General features: G+C 45.4%; 1 protein-coding gene across 1 annotated transcript in view; it reads right to left on the bottom strand.

The window, feature by feature from the left end:
* Positions 1-16,800, bottom strand: part of LOC139382380 (rho guanine nucleotide exchange factor 12-like) — an 80,630-nt gene that overhangs the window by 20,050 nt on the left and 43,780 nt on the right. Inside the window, exons 5-19 of the mRNA XM_071126385.1 lie at positions 13,626-13,682; positions 12,471-12,569; positions 11,275-11,324; positions 9,945-10,002; positions 9,493-9,695; positions 9,180-9,257; positions 8,312-8,431; positions 6,462-6,569; positions 5,999-6,136; positions 3,990-4,088; positions 3,559-3,669; positions 3,272-3,370; positions 2,027-2,069; positions 1,565-1,670; positions 1,125-1,262 (exon numbers count right to left, since the gene is read on the bottom strand). Coding sequence (XP_070982486.1) covers positions 1,125-1,262; positions 1,565-1,670; positions 2,027-2,069; positions 3,272-3,370; positions 3,559-3,669; positions 3,990-4,088; positions 5,999-6,136; positions 6,462-6,569; positions 8,312-8,431; positions 9,180-9,257; positions 9,493-9,695; positions 9,945-10,002; positions 11,275-11,324; positions 12,471-12,569; positions 13,626-13,682 — 1,507 coding nt within the window. The remainder of the gene's footprint in view (positions 1-1,124; positions 1,263-1,564; positions 1,671-2,026; positions 2,070-3,271; positions 3,371-3,558; positions 3,670-3,989; positions 4,089-5,998; positions 6,137-6,461; positions 6,570-8,311; positions 8,432-9,179; positions 9,258-9,492; positions 9,696-9,944; positions 10,003-11,274; positions 11,325-12,470; positions 12,570-13,625; positions 13,683-16,800) is intronic.

Genomic DNA, 16,800 nt, shown 5'->3' with positions numbered 1-16,800 from the left:
TGTCTGTAACTGGTCACAACACAAACATGGTCAGGTGAGTGCGTGTGTGTGTGTGTGTGTGTGGGAGAGATACTCTTACCAGCGGTGCAGGGTCAAACTGGGAGACAACGTGATGCAGGAACGCTGCCAGGTGGGCAGGTCTGGACTTGAGCAGCTCCATGCTCTGGAAACAGCTGCACTGGCCATTGACCTGAAATACACACAGTGTGTGTGTGTGTGTGTGTGTGTGTGTGTGTGTGTGTGTGTGTGTGTGTGTGTGTGTGTGTGTGTGTGTGTTACGAGCTAGCTTGACCTTGTTAGAAAATCCTCTCAGTGAGGCTCGTCAGACTGTCACCCTTTTACGGACAGATTTTTTTGGGACATGCCCTTGCATGCTCCGCTGTGTTTGTAAAGCATGTTAAACAAAAAGTTTTCGATCAATAGCAAATAAATCAATAGGCCTTCGATTTTAATTTTCAAAACCAAAGAAGAAATATGTTTTCCCTTATTTTGGATGTATTTAGTGCCTACCTGTTCCTGATCAGAGTCAAAGTAGTCGTCCTCAGCTCCGATGATCTGGGAGACGAAGCGTGAGGAGGGGCTGCTAACAGTGGAGAGGGACAGGGAGTCCTGGAGGAGGGGGGAGGAGAGGAGGAACACACAGCACTTAGATCTCTCACTCATTGAGCGTTGACTGCTCCTTTCACTGAAGTGGCCAACAACATCTACCATCAAAGGGGTGTTGAATGAAGGTGGCTCCACATCTGCAGAGCATGGGTCATGTGCATTAGACACTAAATGGAAAAAAATTGACTGAAACAGAGAAGGACTACCTGGACTTGTCCAATAAGAAATGACATTTTTGTTTTACGTTACAAAACGTTTTGAACGTTCAGATGAGCTAAATCACATCTATGCTCGCTTCAATGCAAGCAACACTGAGGCATGCATGAGAGCATCAGCTGTTCCAGGCGACTGTGATCACGTTCTCCTTAGCCGACGTGAGTAAGACCTTTAAACAGGTCAACATACACAAGGCTGTGGGTACGGATTACCAGGACGTGTGCGCCGGGCATGTGCTGACCATACATTTTCAGCCTCAATTAAAAACATAACAGCAAGTGAAACGGAGTGTGACTACTAACAGAACATCCTCTATCTTGGTGATGATGTTTTCAGCACAAGCACGTTCTCTCTCCAGTGCTACCCGGTCTCTGACGCGCTCCGTGTCCAGCCGGGCCAGCTCCCCCTCCGCCAGGGTTAGGCCCATACTGCGCTTCTGCCTGCACTCCCCACAAACCAGTGTCAGATCCCACTTTACAGTATGCTTACAATAACTAATATCATGCTTACATCAACTTATACCATACTTATTACATGATTATATCTTACAGCAGGCTTATGCCAACATAGTGTACATTTATAAGCCCAGCATCGTATAAGACCAGCACTGAGTGTTTATAAAGACAAACAGCTATACTATCTCCAAGTAAGACACACTTGTATCCATCTTTACATATGACTAGCACATAGGCACCAATGGGAAAGGCAGCCATCTCGGAAGAGCGTGCGTAAGGTGACTGACCTAAAGTCCTCCAGGTTCCTCTGGATGTCAGGGAGCTGTGCGTCCTGCACCATCTGGACGTACTGTCTGTTCAGCTCCTCAGGGATCAGCTCCGTCCTCCTCCGGTCTTCAACAGCCACCACACAACACAGTAGCACGGTTAGGAAGTGGGGTGGCAACAAATACAGCTCATCAAAGAAAGAATTCAAATGTGCAATTCTCATTTAATGACTTTGTTCGATGTCTTAACACCTGATGTGGGATAGTAGGATTAGGTAGATCGGTTAAACAACCTACCACACACTTAGAGGCACTTTGTGATCATGCTGCTATTACAGGTTGAAGTAAGGAAACTTGAGTCGGCTATATTTGGAATTCCATTAGATAACAATAGTCAATCCTCAATATACACAGAAATAACTTGGCATGGATCTGTCAGCCAGGGAAACTAATGGAAATTAAAGGAAAGCCACAAATACTCACCAAGGTCAGAGGATAGGGACTCGGGAACAGCTACTTTTAAATTCTGTATGAAAATAAGACACATTCAGACGGGAATTAACAAAGCCAGACTTGTTAATATGTGGCTTACCGAAACACCAGAGTAAAAATACTTGACATTTAACAAAAAGAGTAAAACCGCCTGATACGTGCTGAACAATTCCTAAATGTATGCCCTGTGTGTGTTAGTAGTGCATAAGACAAGTAGTCTTATCGGTCTTAGGCAGCATAATATATTGTATTGGGAATCAACAGAACAGTGGGTCAGAGAATTTACGGTTCCAGCTGTGGAGAAATGTTTTACCGCAGGGAGTGGGGACTCCTGACAGAATCACCAATAATCTTATCACACAAAACACACTGCTGTAAAATAACAGTGTTGCATTTCATATCAACACTGTCAGGGGATGTAGGTGTTTTATCACAACTATGACTTCTGCCCAGTGGTGGAAAAAGTACCCAATTATCACACTTAAGTAAAGATACCTTAATAGAAAATGACTCAATTAAAAGTGGTAGTCACCCATTAAACTACTACTAAGTCTAAAAGTATTTGGCTTTAAATATATTTAAGTATTAAAAGTAAAATGTACAAAAAACCAAAAATGCTTATATTAAGCAAACCAGATGGCACACTCCAACAGTCAGACATAATTTACAAATAAAGTATGTGTGTAGGGAGTCCGTCAGATCAGAGGCAGTAGGGATGACCACTTGATAAGTGTGTGAATTGGACCATTTTCCTGACCTGCTAAGCATTCAAAATGTAACAAATACTTGTGGGTATCAGGGAAAACGTATGGAGTAAAAAGTACATTATTTTCTTTAGGAATGTAGAGAAGTAAAAGTTATCAAGAATATAAATAGTAAAGAAAAGTACAGATACCACAAAAAACTACTTAAGTAGTACTTTAAAGTATTTTTACTAAAGTACTTCACACCACTGCTTCTGCCACAGCTCTGTGGGTTTTGTGTAATAACAACAGTGCAAGTCTGTGCTGGCTTGGGCCTGCAGTTTGGGTAAAAGCTAGCTGTGATCCTGTACTGACTGTGGATGAAAGCCGCTCGAGACTACAAGGCCCGTATTCACAATTAGTCTCAGAGTAGGAATGCTTATATGATTATATGGATAGGTGGTACCTGATCTTAGACCAGCACACCAACTCAGACTCTTGGTGAATATCGGCCCAGATGTAGGCTAGTTCAACTCTACTCTACTCTACTCACAGCTCCCCGGTCGATGAAGAAGTTGTGGAAGTCCATGAACACCCGTCTGGTTTCTTTGGAGTTGGTCTGCTTGCACAGGTCAGCGTAGAGGTAGCAGAGCTAAAGAGAAACGTTTCCCATGATCAATGAGAGATGACAAACACGTTGTACACCATTATGTCTGCGTCAGCACTGCACTGATATCCCATTTAAAAAAAATGTATATTGTTGTCTGTAACTGGTCACAACACAAACATGGTCAGGTGAGTGCGTGTGTGTGTGTGTGTGTGTGGGAGAGATACTCTTACCAGCGGTGCAGGGTCAAACTGGGAGACAACGTGATGCAGGAACGCTGCCAGGTGGGCAGGTCTGGACTTGAGCAGCTCCATGCTCTGGAAACAGCTGCACTGGCCATTGACCTGAAATACACACAGTGTGTGTGTGTGTGTGTGTGTGTGTGTGTGTGTGTGTGTGTGTGTGTGTGTGTGTGTGTGTGTGTGTGTGTTACGAGCTAGCTTGACCTTGTTAGAAAATCCTCTCAGTGAGGCTCGTCAGACTGTCACCCTTTTACGGACAGATTTTTTTGGGACATGCCCTTGCATGCTCCGCTGTGTTTGTAAAGCATGTTAAACAAAAAGTTTTCGATCAATAGCAAATAAATCAATAGGCCTTCGATTTTAATTTTCAAAACCAAAGAAGAAATATGTTTTCCCTTATTTTGGATGTATTTAGTGCCTACCTGTTCCTGATCAGAGTCAAAGTAGTCGTCCTCAGCTCCGATGATCTGGGAGACGAAGCGTGAGGAGGGGCTGCTAACAGTGGAGAGGGACAGGGAGTCCTGGAGGAGGGGGGAGGAGAGGAGGAACACACAGCACTTAGATCTCTCACTCATTGAGCGTTGACTGCTCCTTTCACTGAAGTGGCCAACAACATCTACCATCAAAGGGGTGTTGAATGAAGGTGGCTCCACATCTGCAGAGCATGGGTCATGTGCATTAGACACTAAATGGAAAAAAATTGACTGAAACAGAGAAGGACTACCTGGACTTGTCCAATAAGAAATGACATTTTTGTTTTACGTTACAAAACGTTTTGAACGTTCAGATGAGCTAAATCACATCTATGCTCGCTTCAATGCAAGCAACACTGAGGCATGCATGAGAGCATCAGCTGTTCCAGGCGACTGTGATCACGTTCTCCTTAGCCGACGTGAGTAAGACCTTTAAACAGGTCAACATACACAAGGCTGTGGGTACGGATTACCAGGACGTGTGCGCCGGGCATGTGCTGACCAACTGGCAGGTGTCTTCACTGACATTTTCAACATGTCCCTGATTAAGTCTGTGATACCAACATGTTTCAAGAAGACAACCATAGTCCCTGTGCCCAAGAACACAAAGGCAACCTTCCTAAATGACTACAGACCCATAGCACTCACATCTGTAGCCATAAAGTGCTTTGAAAGGTTGGTAATAGCTCACATCAACACCATTATCCCAGAAACCCTAGACCCACTCCAATCTGCACATCGCCCAAACAGATGAAGCAATCTCTATTGCACTCCACACTGCCCTTTTCCACCTGGACCAAAAGGAACACCTACGTGAGAATGCTAATCATTGACTACAGCTCAGCGCTCAACACCATAGTGCCCTCAAAGCTCATCACTAAGCTAAGGATCCTGGGACTAAACACCTCCCTCTGCAACTGGATCCTGGACTTCCTGACGGGCCTTCCCTAGGTGGTGAGGGTAGGTAGCAACACATCTGCCACGCTGATCCTCAACACTGGAGCTCCCCAGGGGTGCGTGCTCAGTCCCCTCCTGTACTCCCTGTTCACCCACGACTGCATGGCCAGGCACAACTCCAACACCATCATTAAGTTTGCAGACGACAACAGCGGTAGGCCTGATCACCGACAACGACGAGACAGCCTATAGGGAGGAAGTCAGAGACCTGGCCGGGTGGTGCCAGAATAACAACCAACCCTCAACATAACCAAGACTAAGGAGATTATTGTGGACTACAGGAAAAGGAGGACCGAGCACGCCCCCATTCTCATCGACGGGGCTGTAGTGGAGCAGGTTGAGAGCTTCAAGTTCCTTGGTGTCCACATCAACAACAAACTAGAATGGTCCAAACACACCAAGACAGTCGTGAAGAGGGCACGACAAAGCCTAATCCTCCGCAGGAAACTTGGCATGGGTCCTGAGATCCTCAAAAGGTTCTACAGCTGCAACATCGAGATGGTTGCGTCACTGCTTGGTACGGCAACTGCTCGGCCTCCGACCACCAATGCACTACAGAGGGTAGTGCGTACAACCCAGTACATCACTGGGGCTAAGCTGCTTGCCATCCAGGACCTCTAACCAGGCGGTGTCAGAGGAAGGCCGTAAAAATTGTCAAAGACCCCAGCCACCCCAGTCATAGACTGTTCTCTCTACTACCGCATGGCAAGCGGTACCGGAGTGCCAAGTCTAAGACAACAAGGCTTCAACGTTTTTTTTACCCACAAGCAATAAGACTCCTGAACAGGTAACCAAATGGCTACCTGGAGTATTTGCATTGTGTTGTTTTATTTCCTTACCTACCTATTGTTTACCTAATACCTTTTTTGCACTATTGGTTAGAGCCTGTAAGTAAGCTGTAAGGTCTACACCGGTTGTATTCAGCGCACGTGACAAATAAACTTTAATTTGAAATGTTTTCAGTTGCATGCCCTAATGAACATAAGCCAGGTCAGTCTTACCAGGTCTGGAGTGTCTTCTGGGTCGGGGGAGTGGCAGGAGTTGAAGCTGTCTCGGGGCGTGCTCTTTGGGCTGTGGTAGGACAACAAGTCTCTTTGGCACAGGTTCTCCGGGGAGGCAGATGCAAAACCACGGAGAACCTGAAAATGGATAACATTGGGTAAGCTATCAAAAACTCATCTAACTAAACCTGGGTCTTGTTCATTAGTCACCAAATGGAAGAAACTGGACTGAAACAGGGGGGGATTACCTGGACCTGTCCAATAACAAACTATTTTAATTTAACGTTGTGTGCCCTGATGAACACAACCCAGGTTTGGGACAAAGAAGTGGGTTGTGGGTTTGGGTAGTGGTGTACTCCTCCGTGAGATTAAGATCACAGTTGACTAATTCATTGTCCCTAATAATGTATTTACTCCAAAGCTATGCCCACACACACCAGTAGAAGTTGAAAGTGACACTTACAGGGGACATCATACTGCTGCTCCATGATAGTTCATGGCTACTGGAGGAAGGTGTGTGGTCCATGTCTACCATGCTTCCATCATCTCCATCACCCAATCGCAGGGCATCCTTAGAATTAAAATCAAAGTCAGTCACGTGCAGTAAATATAAATATTACCCCAAAACGAAGCATTTTTTTGGTTATATTTAACCTTTATTTAACTAGGCAAGTCAGCTAAGAATAAATTCTTATTTACAATGACGGCCTACCCTGGCTAAACCCTAACAATGCTGGGCCAATTGTGTGCCGCCCTATGGGACTCCCAATCCCGGCCGGTTGTGATACAGCCTGGAATCGAACCAGGGTCTGTAGTGACGCCTCTAGCACTGAGATGCAGTGTCTTAGACAGCTGCACCACTCGGAGCATACATCTACACTATATATACAAAAGTATGTGGACAACACTTCAAATTAGTGGATTAGGCTATTTGAGCCACACCCGTTGCTGACAGGTGCATACAGCCATGCAATCTCCAATTACAAACATTGGCAGTAGAATGGCCTTAAGAGTTCAGTGACTTTCAACATGGCACCGTCATAGGATGCTACCTTTCCAACAAGTCAGTTCGTCAAATTTCTGCCCTGCTAGAGCTGCCCCGGTCAACTGTAAGTGCTGTTATTGTGAATTGGAAGCATCTAGGAGCAACAACGGCTGTGGTAGTGGTAGGCTACACAAGCTCACAGAATGGAACCACAGAGTGCTGAAACGCCTGCCCTCAGTTGCAACACTCAATACAGAGTTCCAAAATGCCTCTCGAAGCAACATCAGCACAAGAACCGTTTGTCGGGAGATTCATGGAAATAGGTTTCCATGGCTGAGGAGCAGGCACACAAGCCTAAGATTACCAAGCACAATGCCAAGTGTTGGCTGAGTGGTGTAAAGCTTGCTGCCATTGGACTCTGGAAACGCATTCTCTGGAACGATGAATCACGCTTCACAATCTGGCAGTCTAAAGGACGAATCTGGGTTTGGCGGATGCCAGCTACCTGCCCAAATGCATAACGGCAACTGTAAAGTTTGGTGGATAACTAATGGTCTGGGGCTGTTTTCATGGTTTGGACTAGGCCCCTTAGTTCCAGTGAAGGGAAATCTTAACATTACAGCATACAATTACATTCTAGACTATTCTGTGCATACATTTTTGTGGCAACAGTTTGGGGAAGGCCCTTTCTTGTTTCAGCATGACAATGCTACCCTGCACAAAAGCGAGGTACATACAGAAATGATTCGTCGAGATCAATGTGAAAGAACTTGACTGGCCTGCACAGAGCCCTGACCTCAACCCCATCGAACACCTTTGGGATGAGCCAGGCCTAATTACCCAATATCAGGGCCGACATCACTAATGCTCGTGAATGGAAGCAAGTCCCCGCAGCAATGTTACGACATTAGTGGAAAGCCTTCCCGAAAGAGTGAAGGCTGTTATAGCGGCAAAGGGGGACCAACTCCATGTTAATGTCCATGATTTTGGAATGAGATGTTCGACGAGCAGGTGTCCGGATACTTTTGTTCATGTAGTGTATATTGTCATGTTTTCAAAGCATATAATGTACATAAATTGAGCAGAACATGCAGATCAAGTACCTTGGTGAAAGAAATATCATGGTTAGGCTCAGATTAAAACTCGGGCCCAGAGTTTTACCTGGTAAGGTTATAGTCAGGGGAAACTCATCGGCCTGATCATGGCACTCACAGAAAACCACAGATTCTCACACTAACTATTAGTTATTAACAATACATATTACAATATTAAAACGTCTGTATGTTTTTGTATTTATTTATTCAGGGAGTGGGGGTGATGCGAGTTACCTGTGCTCCCCCAGTGGCCTTACTAAGCTGCCCCTGCAGCTGTGGAATGTGCTTCTTGGCTTCCTGGATGTCCTTCAGTAGTTTGGGCGTCGGATTCCTGCTGTACTCCTCCTTCATTGCCTGTAGGGAGGGAGAGGGCAGCGGAGACACTCAGTCAGACATTATTGGAATCCAAAGTAGCCAAGTCCATAAAATAATGTTTTACTTTAAACAGTATAGATTTGTACTCATTTACAAAAGTGTTTTTTTCAACACACTTGCTGTGGCTATACTGTGCTGGTAATGTCATGTTGACACACGTAGCAGCAGCGCAGTAATGTGCTTTGTGTGCGTAGTGGAGTGGGAAATGTGGCTCTGTGAAGCACTAGGGATAATTATTGGAGGGGAGGTGACTGGTTCTCTCTGAGTGGCTGCCTGCTATAGAGTGACTGTTCTAGTCCAAAACCACAGGAAAAGTCTTGCTCTTATCAACACAAGCCACACACACGCCAGTGTTGTCCTGAACGTCTCAAAACCTATTAGAATACAATTATAGGACAAAGACCCTGACTTCACATGCTTCAAAATTTGATCTCATCCAACTACAAAACATTGACCTCATATGTCCAGAGTGAGCGGTCTCTGAAAAACACTTTATAGACCAGGACCTGTATTTATAAACAGTCTCGAGTAGGAGTGCTGATCTCGGATCAGGTCTCCATGAATTCTTACTTATAATGATCTAAAAAGGCTAAACTAGATCAGCACTCCTACTTTAGACAAGATCAGCACTCGTACTCGGAGACGCTTCATGAATACGGGCCCCAAATTTTGCATATGCCCAAATACTACCGGAGATGGTTTCTCCTGCACCAGATAGAATGCTCACCTGCAAATCTTCTTGCTCTTTGGACAACATCCTCTGCAGGATGTCCACCTTTTGGCTGTGTACGCTGTTGTTCTCTTCCTGTACAATGGGAATAAGACACACAGGGCTTGATCAGGACATGGAACCAAACACACAGTGGAAGAAATGAAATATTGAGTAAAGAAGCAGGGGAAGACAAGAGTTTTAAAGGAACAAACAAATGTAAACAATGTAAACAAACCCTGAAAAGCAGACAGGCAAAGAGGGATGACATGGAGAAAGAAGATGGAGCTCAAAGGAGGAATGCAGCTCAGATGTTAAGAGGCGGTCATACCCATATCGGTAGAGGAGAGGTGATGCGGTCATGGGGGCTGTATGGTCGCTCCCCCATTGGCTGTCCAGGGGAGTTTGGAGAGGTGACAGAGGACGACCCTGTCTGGGGCCCCAGGAACACCACCTTAGCCTCGCCATCCAAAAGGGGGATCTGGGGCAACCCAGGGGGTCGCCCCAACACGGTGAGGGCCACATAGGAGCCCGCTGAAGAAATAAGATGGATACGGAGGTAAACTAAAACTAAAAGTACGTGTAATAATAGGCCTAATCCTCACTATCATTACATGACTTTCCTAGCCTGGCCACAGATGTTTGTGCTGTATTGCTAACTTGTATGGTATTTGGCACAACAACGGCCATATGAGCTAGAAATACAGCACAAATAGGAACCAGGCTATGACTTTCCGATATCAATAACAAGCAATAAAACGAAAGTCACTCTACAATGCATACATTTTATGAGCTTTACGACTTCCACGTGGTTTGAATGTGTTACTAGGGTCCCGTTCACCTGGAAGAAAGGAAAAAAAGTCATAATGTGAGAATTCATTCAATGCTGCCTGGAAATCAAATGAGTTAATTCACACACACACACACACACACACACACACACACACACACACACACACACACACACACACACACACACACACACACACACACACACACACACACACACACACACACACACACACACACACGTTTTTTGTGTTTTTTCTAATCCAACCAGCAGGTGGCATTGTGGAGCTGGTGTTTTGGCTTGAAGCCTCAGATCACAAAACAAAGTTGTGACTGGAGCATATCAGGAGAAGGCAACAAAGCACCTTAGTCGTGATCAGCAGGCAAGAAACGTATCCAAAGAGCAGAAATTTTCATTTTTCCATTTCAAAACATTTTCAGTTTCGTGCCAATTGAACAGGACCCTGCAACTACTATGAAAGTGGTATGTATACAGTTGTGGCCAAAACTATTAGCAAACATTTCTTAAATAATTCCCTATTTCTTTTTAAATAAGTTGAAATTGGCTACCTAGCATATTCAAGCCCATTTCAAAATAAAACACTGCCCACTTAAGACAAAAAAAAAAAAGAAGCTATTTATCTGTCTCACTTTTCAAAGATGTCTAGAATTGTATAAGTTTGGTGCTCTTGTAGGAAGTAATCACTCCCCTACTGCTGACTACAAATGATCTGCAACTGGGCTAATAACCCACTAACTAGCAAAGGATATGAACAGAATGTGCACATGTTGCTACATGCAGCCCTTGCTTTGATCTCAAAACAAGCACATCTACTCATGACCACAGCTGTAAACACAGTCCAGTTCAAAGTAAATGGCACAGATCCATGTATGGCAATGGCCTATTTGCATATAGGCCTACTGCAGCACTGATTGGCTATGCCGCACTGGTCTGCATAGAGGTCTTTGTAGAGTATGGGCTGAGTCATGCGCAATAAACCAATGCTTTCTGCCTACAACAACATTTCTTGCAAAGTTGGTTTTGTTTCGGTGTGTTGCATTCAAAGTGGCTAATGTAGAATGATGTTCAATCTCGTGCTTCTCTCAGTGGGCTGATATTTCTTCTGCCCTCTGTGCTGCAGTCCCAGAGAGTTGCACATGGTCTCGGGCTACGGCGCACAAGCACGCAACTTAGAGGGAACATTTGTGGGGACCAAAACTTTTTTGTCCAATTTGAACTTGTTTTTAAATAAATAAAAAAGTTATTTAAGCAAAGTGCAAGGGTGCCCTTTATTTTTGGCCGCAACTCCATAGATTAGTGTACCTTGATGATCCTGTCACCTGTCTGTACACCCGCACGCTCTGCAGCACCATCTAGGAATCAGAGGGGACGAGAGTCAGGAAAACACAGAACGGTGTATAAGATGAACAATGTCCAATATACCCATTACAATACCACTGTTTGCACTACAAAAGTAATGTTGAAGTACATCCTATATCGTAACATATCTTACACCATAACTAGGGCCCTGAGTTTTTCCAGACCTGACCAGGAGAAACTCCGGGCACCTAACCATAACAGTGGTTGTGGTGCTGAAGGGGCCCCATTAGGCTACTCCTCCCCAGACAGAGCTTTAGGAGCCCAGAGAGAGTGTTCATTATGAGATAGCATTCAGAGGAATATTATAGGGTCAGGAGACAACCGAGACATAGGTGGCACCAGAAATGAGTGCCCGTGCCATCACAACATAAACACCAGTGCGGCTTTATACACACCAGTCTGGAGCTTAGGCAACCAGGCAGAAATTCCTACCATGTCAAGGTACTGCTTTATATGTGTACTGTAATATCATCCTGTTGCAAAGAGTATACAGGTATTTTATATCCATCTAACTTTGAAAGTGTGGGAAACAAGTCATGACATTTGACAAGAAATTTGACTGAAAGGAGTGATATAGCGTAAGCTTGAATTAATAAAGTATATGAATGCATTACTGCGTGTTAGCACCTTTGGGCTCTGTATGAGATACTGAGAAGCAGCCTACACCGCTTGTGTCCACGGCAAAGATAATAGCCTTCACAACTTCAAAAAGGGGAGAAACATGACCAAGCACATCCCTAAGAGTACTACACACATTGAGAACCCGAGCTCTTCCCTTTTCTCTCTCTCGACACTGCTCTACATTGAGACCTGTCCCCAATGTGTGCAACTCACTATGCATCAACTGCTGGCCCACAGACATCAGCCTCTATAAGGGACAAGAACTGCCCTGGATTCAGGGCCTGCTAGAATTCCCATCTCTCACACAGATTATATGCTAGTACATCAGAGCCTTAAACTAACATCCTGGATAGTTCCTGACTTTTTAAAAACCTTTTTTTTTACAGTATTTGGCAGATGGTCTGGTGCTAAAGTTTGGCCCTGTGACCAGGTAAATACATACAAATAACTATTGAGGATGAAAAGTAGCGAAGGCAAAGACCACTGCTATTCCCATCGTGGGGGTGAGTTGACCTTACCCTCTTTGACGAGCTGCACAAACACAGGGTTGTCTCCGCTCACCGTCAGCCCAAAGCCATTCTCATCTTTCTGAATGATCACACATCGCTGGACAAGCCCTTTGCAGGACAGAGAGAGAACAATGATGTCACATACAGGGCCTCACATTCAGTTCAACGCAGGCCAGTTTTGTAGGTGAACTCAGACACACAGTAGTGTCGTGTGAAGGGGGGGTAGCAGGCCTAAAGAACAACACTGTGAACCGAGGGTGAAGGATTCAAACGAAGACGACTACTACACTCATTGGTCACTGTAACGGTTATGGTCAAATAAGTGCAAGTTATTGAAATCTGTAGGCTAATCTACACACATCTGTTAGCAAGTGGAGAGTTAGTGGAAGAGTGTATGTAGTGTGTTGTGATGTCAAGGCACTGCAATCAAAACCACACAAAATCATTGAAACAAAAGGGCACGCACACACAGACAAACATAAGTGCACGCACAATTGACCTCCCCCCAAGACCTCTTGTACTGGGAGATAAGAGCAGACAGGTGTTTGGAGAGCAATAAGTTAGTAATTGACTGGGATGGACAGGGTCAGTGTGTGGAAAACTGGTACTGTGTACTCCTTGAGTTTATCCAAACGGCAGGCTGTGGAGCAGTTGAGTACTGGCTGGGTCTTGTAGGGGAGAGCAATGCCCACGACATTCACACACACCACACACAAACTGCTGATTCACTGTCATGACATGATTTCATGAGTGACTTAAGTCTAAGTTTTGCCTACTTTCCACTTTTGCGCCACCTGCGCAGTCAAACAAAAACACTACTAGCTGGCCCTTAAACCTTCCTTTATTATTGTTGTGACAAAAGGTATTGCAGCCAATGCAGTGTGTGTACAACCAGGCAGGGGGGCAGTGCAAAGAGTCGTGTGGGTGGGACATTTGGTCAGGGGTATAGCTGACACGGGTGGGAGGGTGGGAACAAAACGAAAGACAGAGGCTGGGCCAGGCGAGAGGTGAGATCCAAGCCCTGGGCTGGGGGAAGGGTTGGGGGTCGGTAGGAGCAGAGGGGGGTCAGAGGGAGAAAGAGTGAGAGAAACAGCACTAGCAGTTTCAGCCAGCCTACAGGCAGGCAAGTAGCTAGCCTAGCAACACCAACCAGGAGCAGCTTACCACAGGACTCTGGCTTTCCCTCCGCTAGAACACAGTCACTCTTCTGCACCAGAACGTCTGGCCCACCAGAACACAGGCGGGGGAGGCAGAGTAACACAACATCCAACAGAACAACAAGCAGTGCAAAAAGAAAAAGAGACAAATCAAAACAAAAGAAACAGAAAATTATAGGAGAAAAGATGGGGACAGAGAAATCAAATAAAACATTAGCAAATAAACAATGAATGGGATGGAATGACAGGAGTGTAGCTGTCTGCGTATGAATTAAGTAGCTATCTAAGGCACAACGTTTGACTAAGCCTATATGTTCTAATGCCTTGTTTGTGGACTTGTCAAAGGCTTTTGGCACAGTTGATCATTCTATATTATTGAGTAAGTTGTCCGCAATAGGCCTGGGCACTGTATGTGGTTTCAGAAAAAGCTCAGTAATAGAACCTATTGTGACAGAAGGGGTCAAATCTGAATTCCTTGAAGTGAATAAAAGGGGCACCCCAGGGTTCGATTCTGGGGCCACCATTGTTTACACTGTATATGAATAACTTTGGAAATATGTATGAATGTGCTGACAACAAAATCACACAAAAATTATCAATGGAAATCAAATTTATCAACCCATGGAGCTCTGGATTTGGAGTCAAACTCAAAATTAAAGTGGAAAACCACACTACAGGCTGATCCAACTTTGATGTAATGTCTTTAAAACAAGTCAAAATGAGGCTCAGTAGTGTGTGTGGCCTCCACGTGCCTGTATGACCTCCCTACAACGCCTGGGCATGCTCCTGATGACGTGGCGGATGATCTCCTGAGGGATCTCCTCCCAGACCTGGACTAAAGCATCCGCCAGCTCCTGGACAGTCTGTGGGTGGATGGAGCGAGACATGATGTCTCAGATGTGCTCAATTGGATTCAGGTCTGGGGAACAGGCGGGCCAGTCCATAGCATCAATGCCTTCCTCTTGCAGGAACTACTGACACACTCCAGCCACATGAAGTCTAGCATTGTCTTGCATTAGGAGGAACCCAGGGCCAACCGCACCAGCATATGGTCTCACAAGGGGTCTGAGGATCTCATCTCGGTACCTAATGGCAGTCAGGCTACCTCTGGCGAGCACATGGAGGGCTGTTCGGCCCCCCCAAAGAAATGCCACCCAACACCATGATTGACCCACCGCCAAACCGGTCATGCTGGAGGATGTTGCCGCAGGACGTTCTCCATGGCGTCTCCAGACTGTCACGTCTGTCACATGTGCTCAGTGTGAACCTGCTTTCATCTGAAGAGCACAGGGCGCCAGTGGCGAATTTGCCAATCTTGGTGTTCTCTGGCAAATGCCAAACGTCCTGCACGGTGTTGGGCAGCAAGCACAACCCCCACCTGTGGACGTTGGGCCCTCATACCACCCTCATGGAGTCTGTTTCTGACCGTTTGAGCAGACACATGCACGCTGGAGGTCATTTTGCAGGGCTCTGGCAGTGCTCCTCCTGCTCCTCCTTGCACAAAGGCGGAGGTAGCGGTCCTGCTGCTGGGTTGTTGCCCTCCTACGGCCTCCTCCACGTCTCCTGATGTACTGGCCTGTCTCCTGGTAGCGCCTCCATGCTCTGGACACTACGCTGACAGACACAGCAAACCTTCTTGCCACATCTCGCATTGATGTGCCATCCTGGATGAGCTGCACTACCTGAGCCACTTGTGTGGGTTGTAGACTCCGTCTCATGCTACCACTAGAGTGAAAGCACCGCCAACATTCAAAAGTGACCAAAACATCAGCCAGGAAAAGCATAGGAACTGAGAAGTGGTCTGTGGTCCCCACCTGCAGAACCACTCCTTTATTGGGGGTGTCTTTCTAATTGCCTATAATTTCCACCTGTTGTCTATTCCATTTGCACAACAGCATGTGAAATGTATTGTCAATCAGTGTTGCTTCCTAAGTGGACAATTTTATTTCACAGAAGTGTGATTGACTGAGTTACATTGCGTTGTTTAGTGTTCCCTTTATTTTTTTGAGCAGTGTATATACATTATTGTACTCTGTTGTACCATCAGTAAATAATAGAAATGAAGTTGTCCAGGCCACGTTTGTCTGTTTTAGATTACAGGGATATAATATACAGTGACTTCAGGAAAATATTCAGGCCCCTTGACTTTCCACATTGTTACATCCTTATTCTAAAATTGATTAAATACAATTTTAAAAAGTCCTCATCGATCTATACCAATACCAAATAATGACAAAGCAAAAACAGGTTTAGACATTTTTGCAAATGTATTTAAAACAGAAATACCTTATTCACATAAGTATTCAGACCCTTTGCTATGAGACTCAAAATTAAGCTCAGGTTCATACTGTTTCCACTGATCATCCTTGAGATGTTTCTACAACTTGATTGGAGGCCACATGTGGTAAATTCAAATGATTGGACAAGATTGGGAAAGAAACACACCTGTCTATATAAAGTCTCACAGTGTATGTTAGAGCAAAAACCAAGCCATGGGGTCAAAGGAATTGTCCGTAGAGCTCCGAGACAGGATAGTCGAGTCACAGATCTTGGGAAGGGTAACAAAAGATCTCTGCTGCATTGAAGGTCCCCAAGAACACAGTGACCTCCATTCTTAAAAATAGAAGAAGTTAGGAACCACCAAGACTCCTCCAAGAGCTGGTCGCCCGGCAAAACTGAGCAATCGAGGGAGAAGGGCCTTGGTCAGGGAGGTGACCAAGAACCCGATGGTCACTGTGACAGAGCTTCAGAGTTACTCTGTGGAGATGGGAGAACCTTCCAGAAGGACAACCATCTCTGCAGCACTCCACCAATCATGCCTTTATTGTTGAGTGACCAGGCGGAAGCCACTCCTCAGTAAAAACGCACATGACAGCCCGCTTGGAGATTGCCAAAGAGCATCATCAAACCTGGCATTATCCCTACGATAAAGCATAGTGGTGGCAGCATTCTGCTGTGGGGATGTTTTTCAACGGCAGGGACTGGGAGACGAGTCAGGATCGAGGAAAAGATTAACGAAGCAAAGTAAAGAGAGATCCTTGATGAACACTCTGGAGCAGGTTCTCAGACTGGGGCGAAGGTTCACCTTCCGCACACAGCCAAGCACACAGCCAAGACAACAAAGGAATGGCTTCAAGTCTTCGAATGTCCTTGAGTGGCCCAGCCAGAGCCCGGACTTTAAC

The sequence above is a fragment of the Oncorhynchus clarkii genome, chromosome 24 (genome assembly GCF_045791955.1).
Source record: "Oncorhynchus clarkii lewisi isolate Uvic-CL-2024 chromosome 24, UVic_Ocla_1.0, whole genome shotgun sequence".
NCBI classification, from domain to species: Eukaryota; Metazoa; Chordata; class Actinopteri; order Salmoniformes; family Salmonidae; genus Oncorhynchus; species Oncorhynchus clarkii.
The sequence above is the reverse complement of the archived record's forward strand: the minus strand, read 5'-3'. Positions and strand labels throughout refer to the sequence as shown.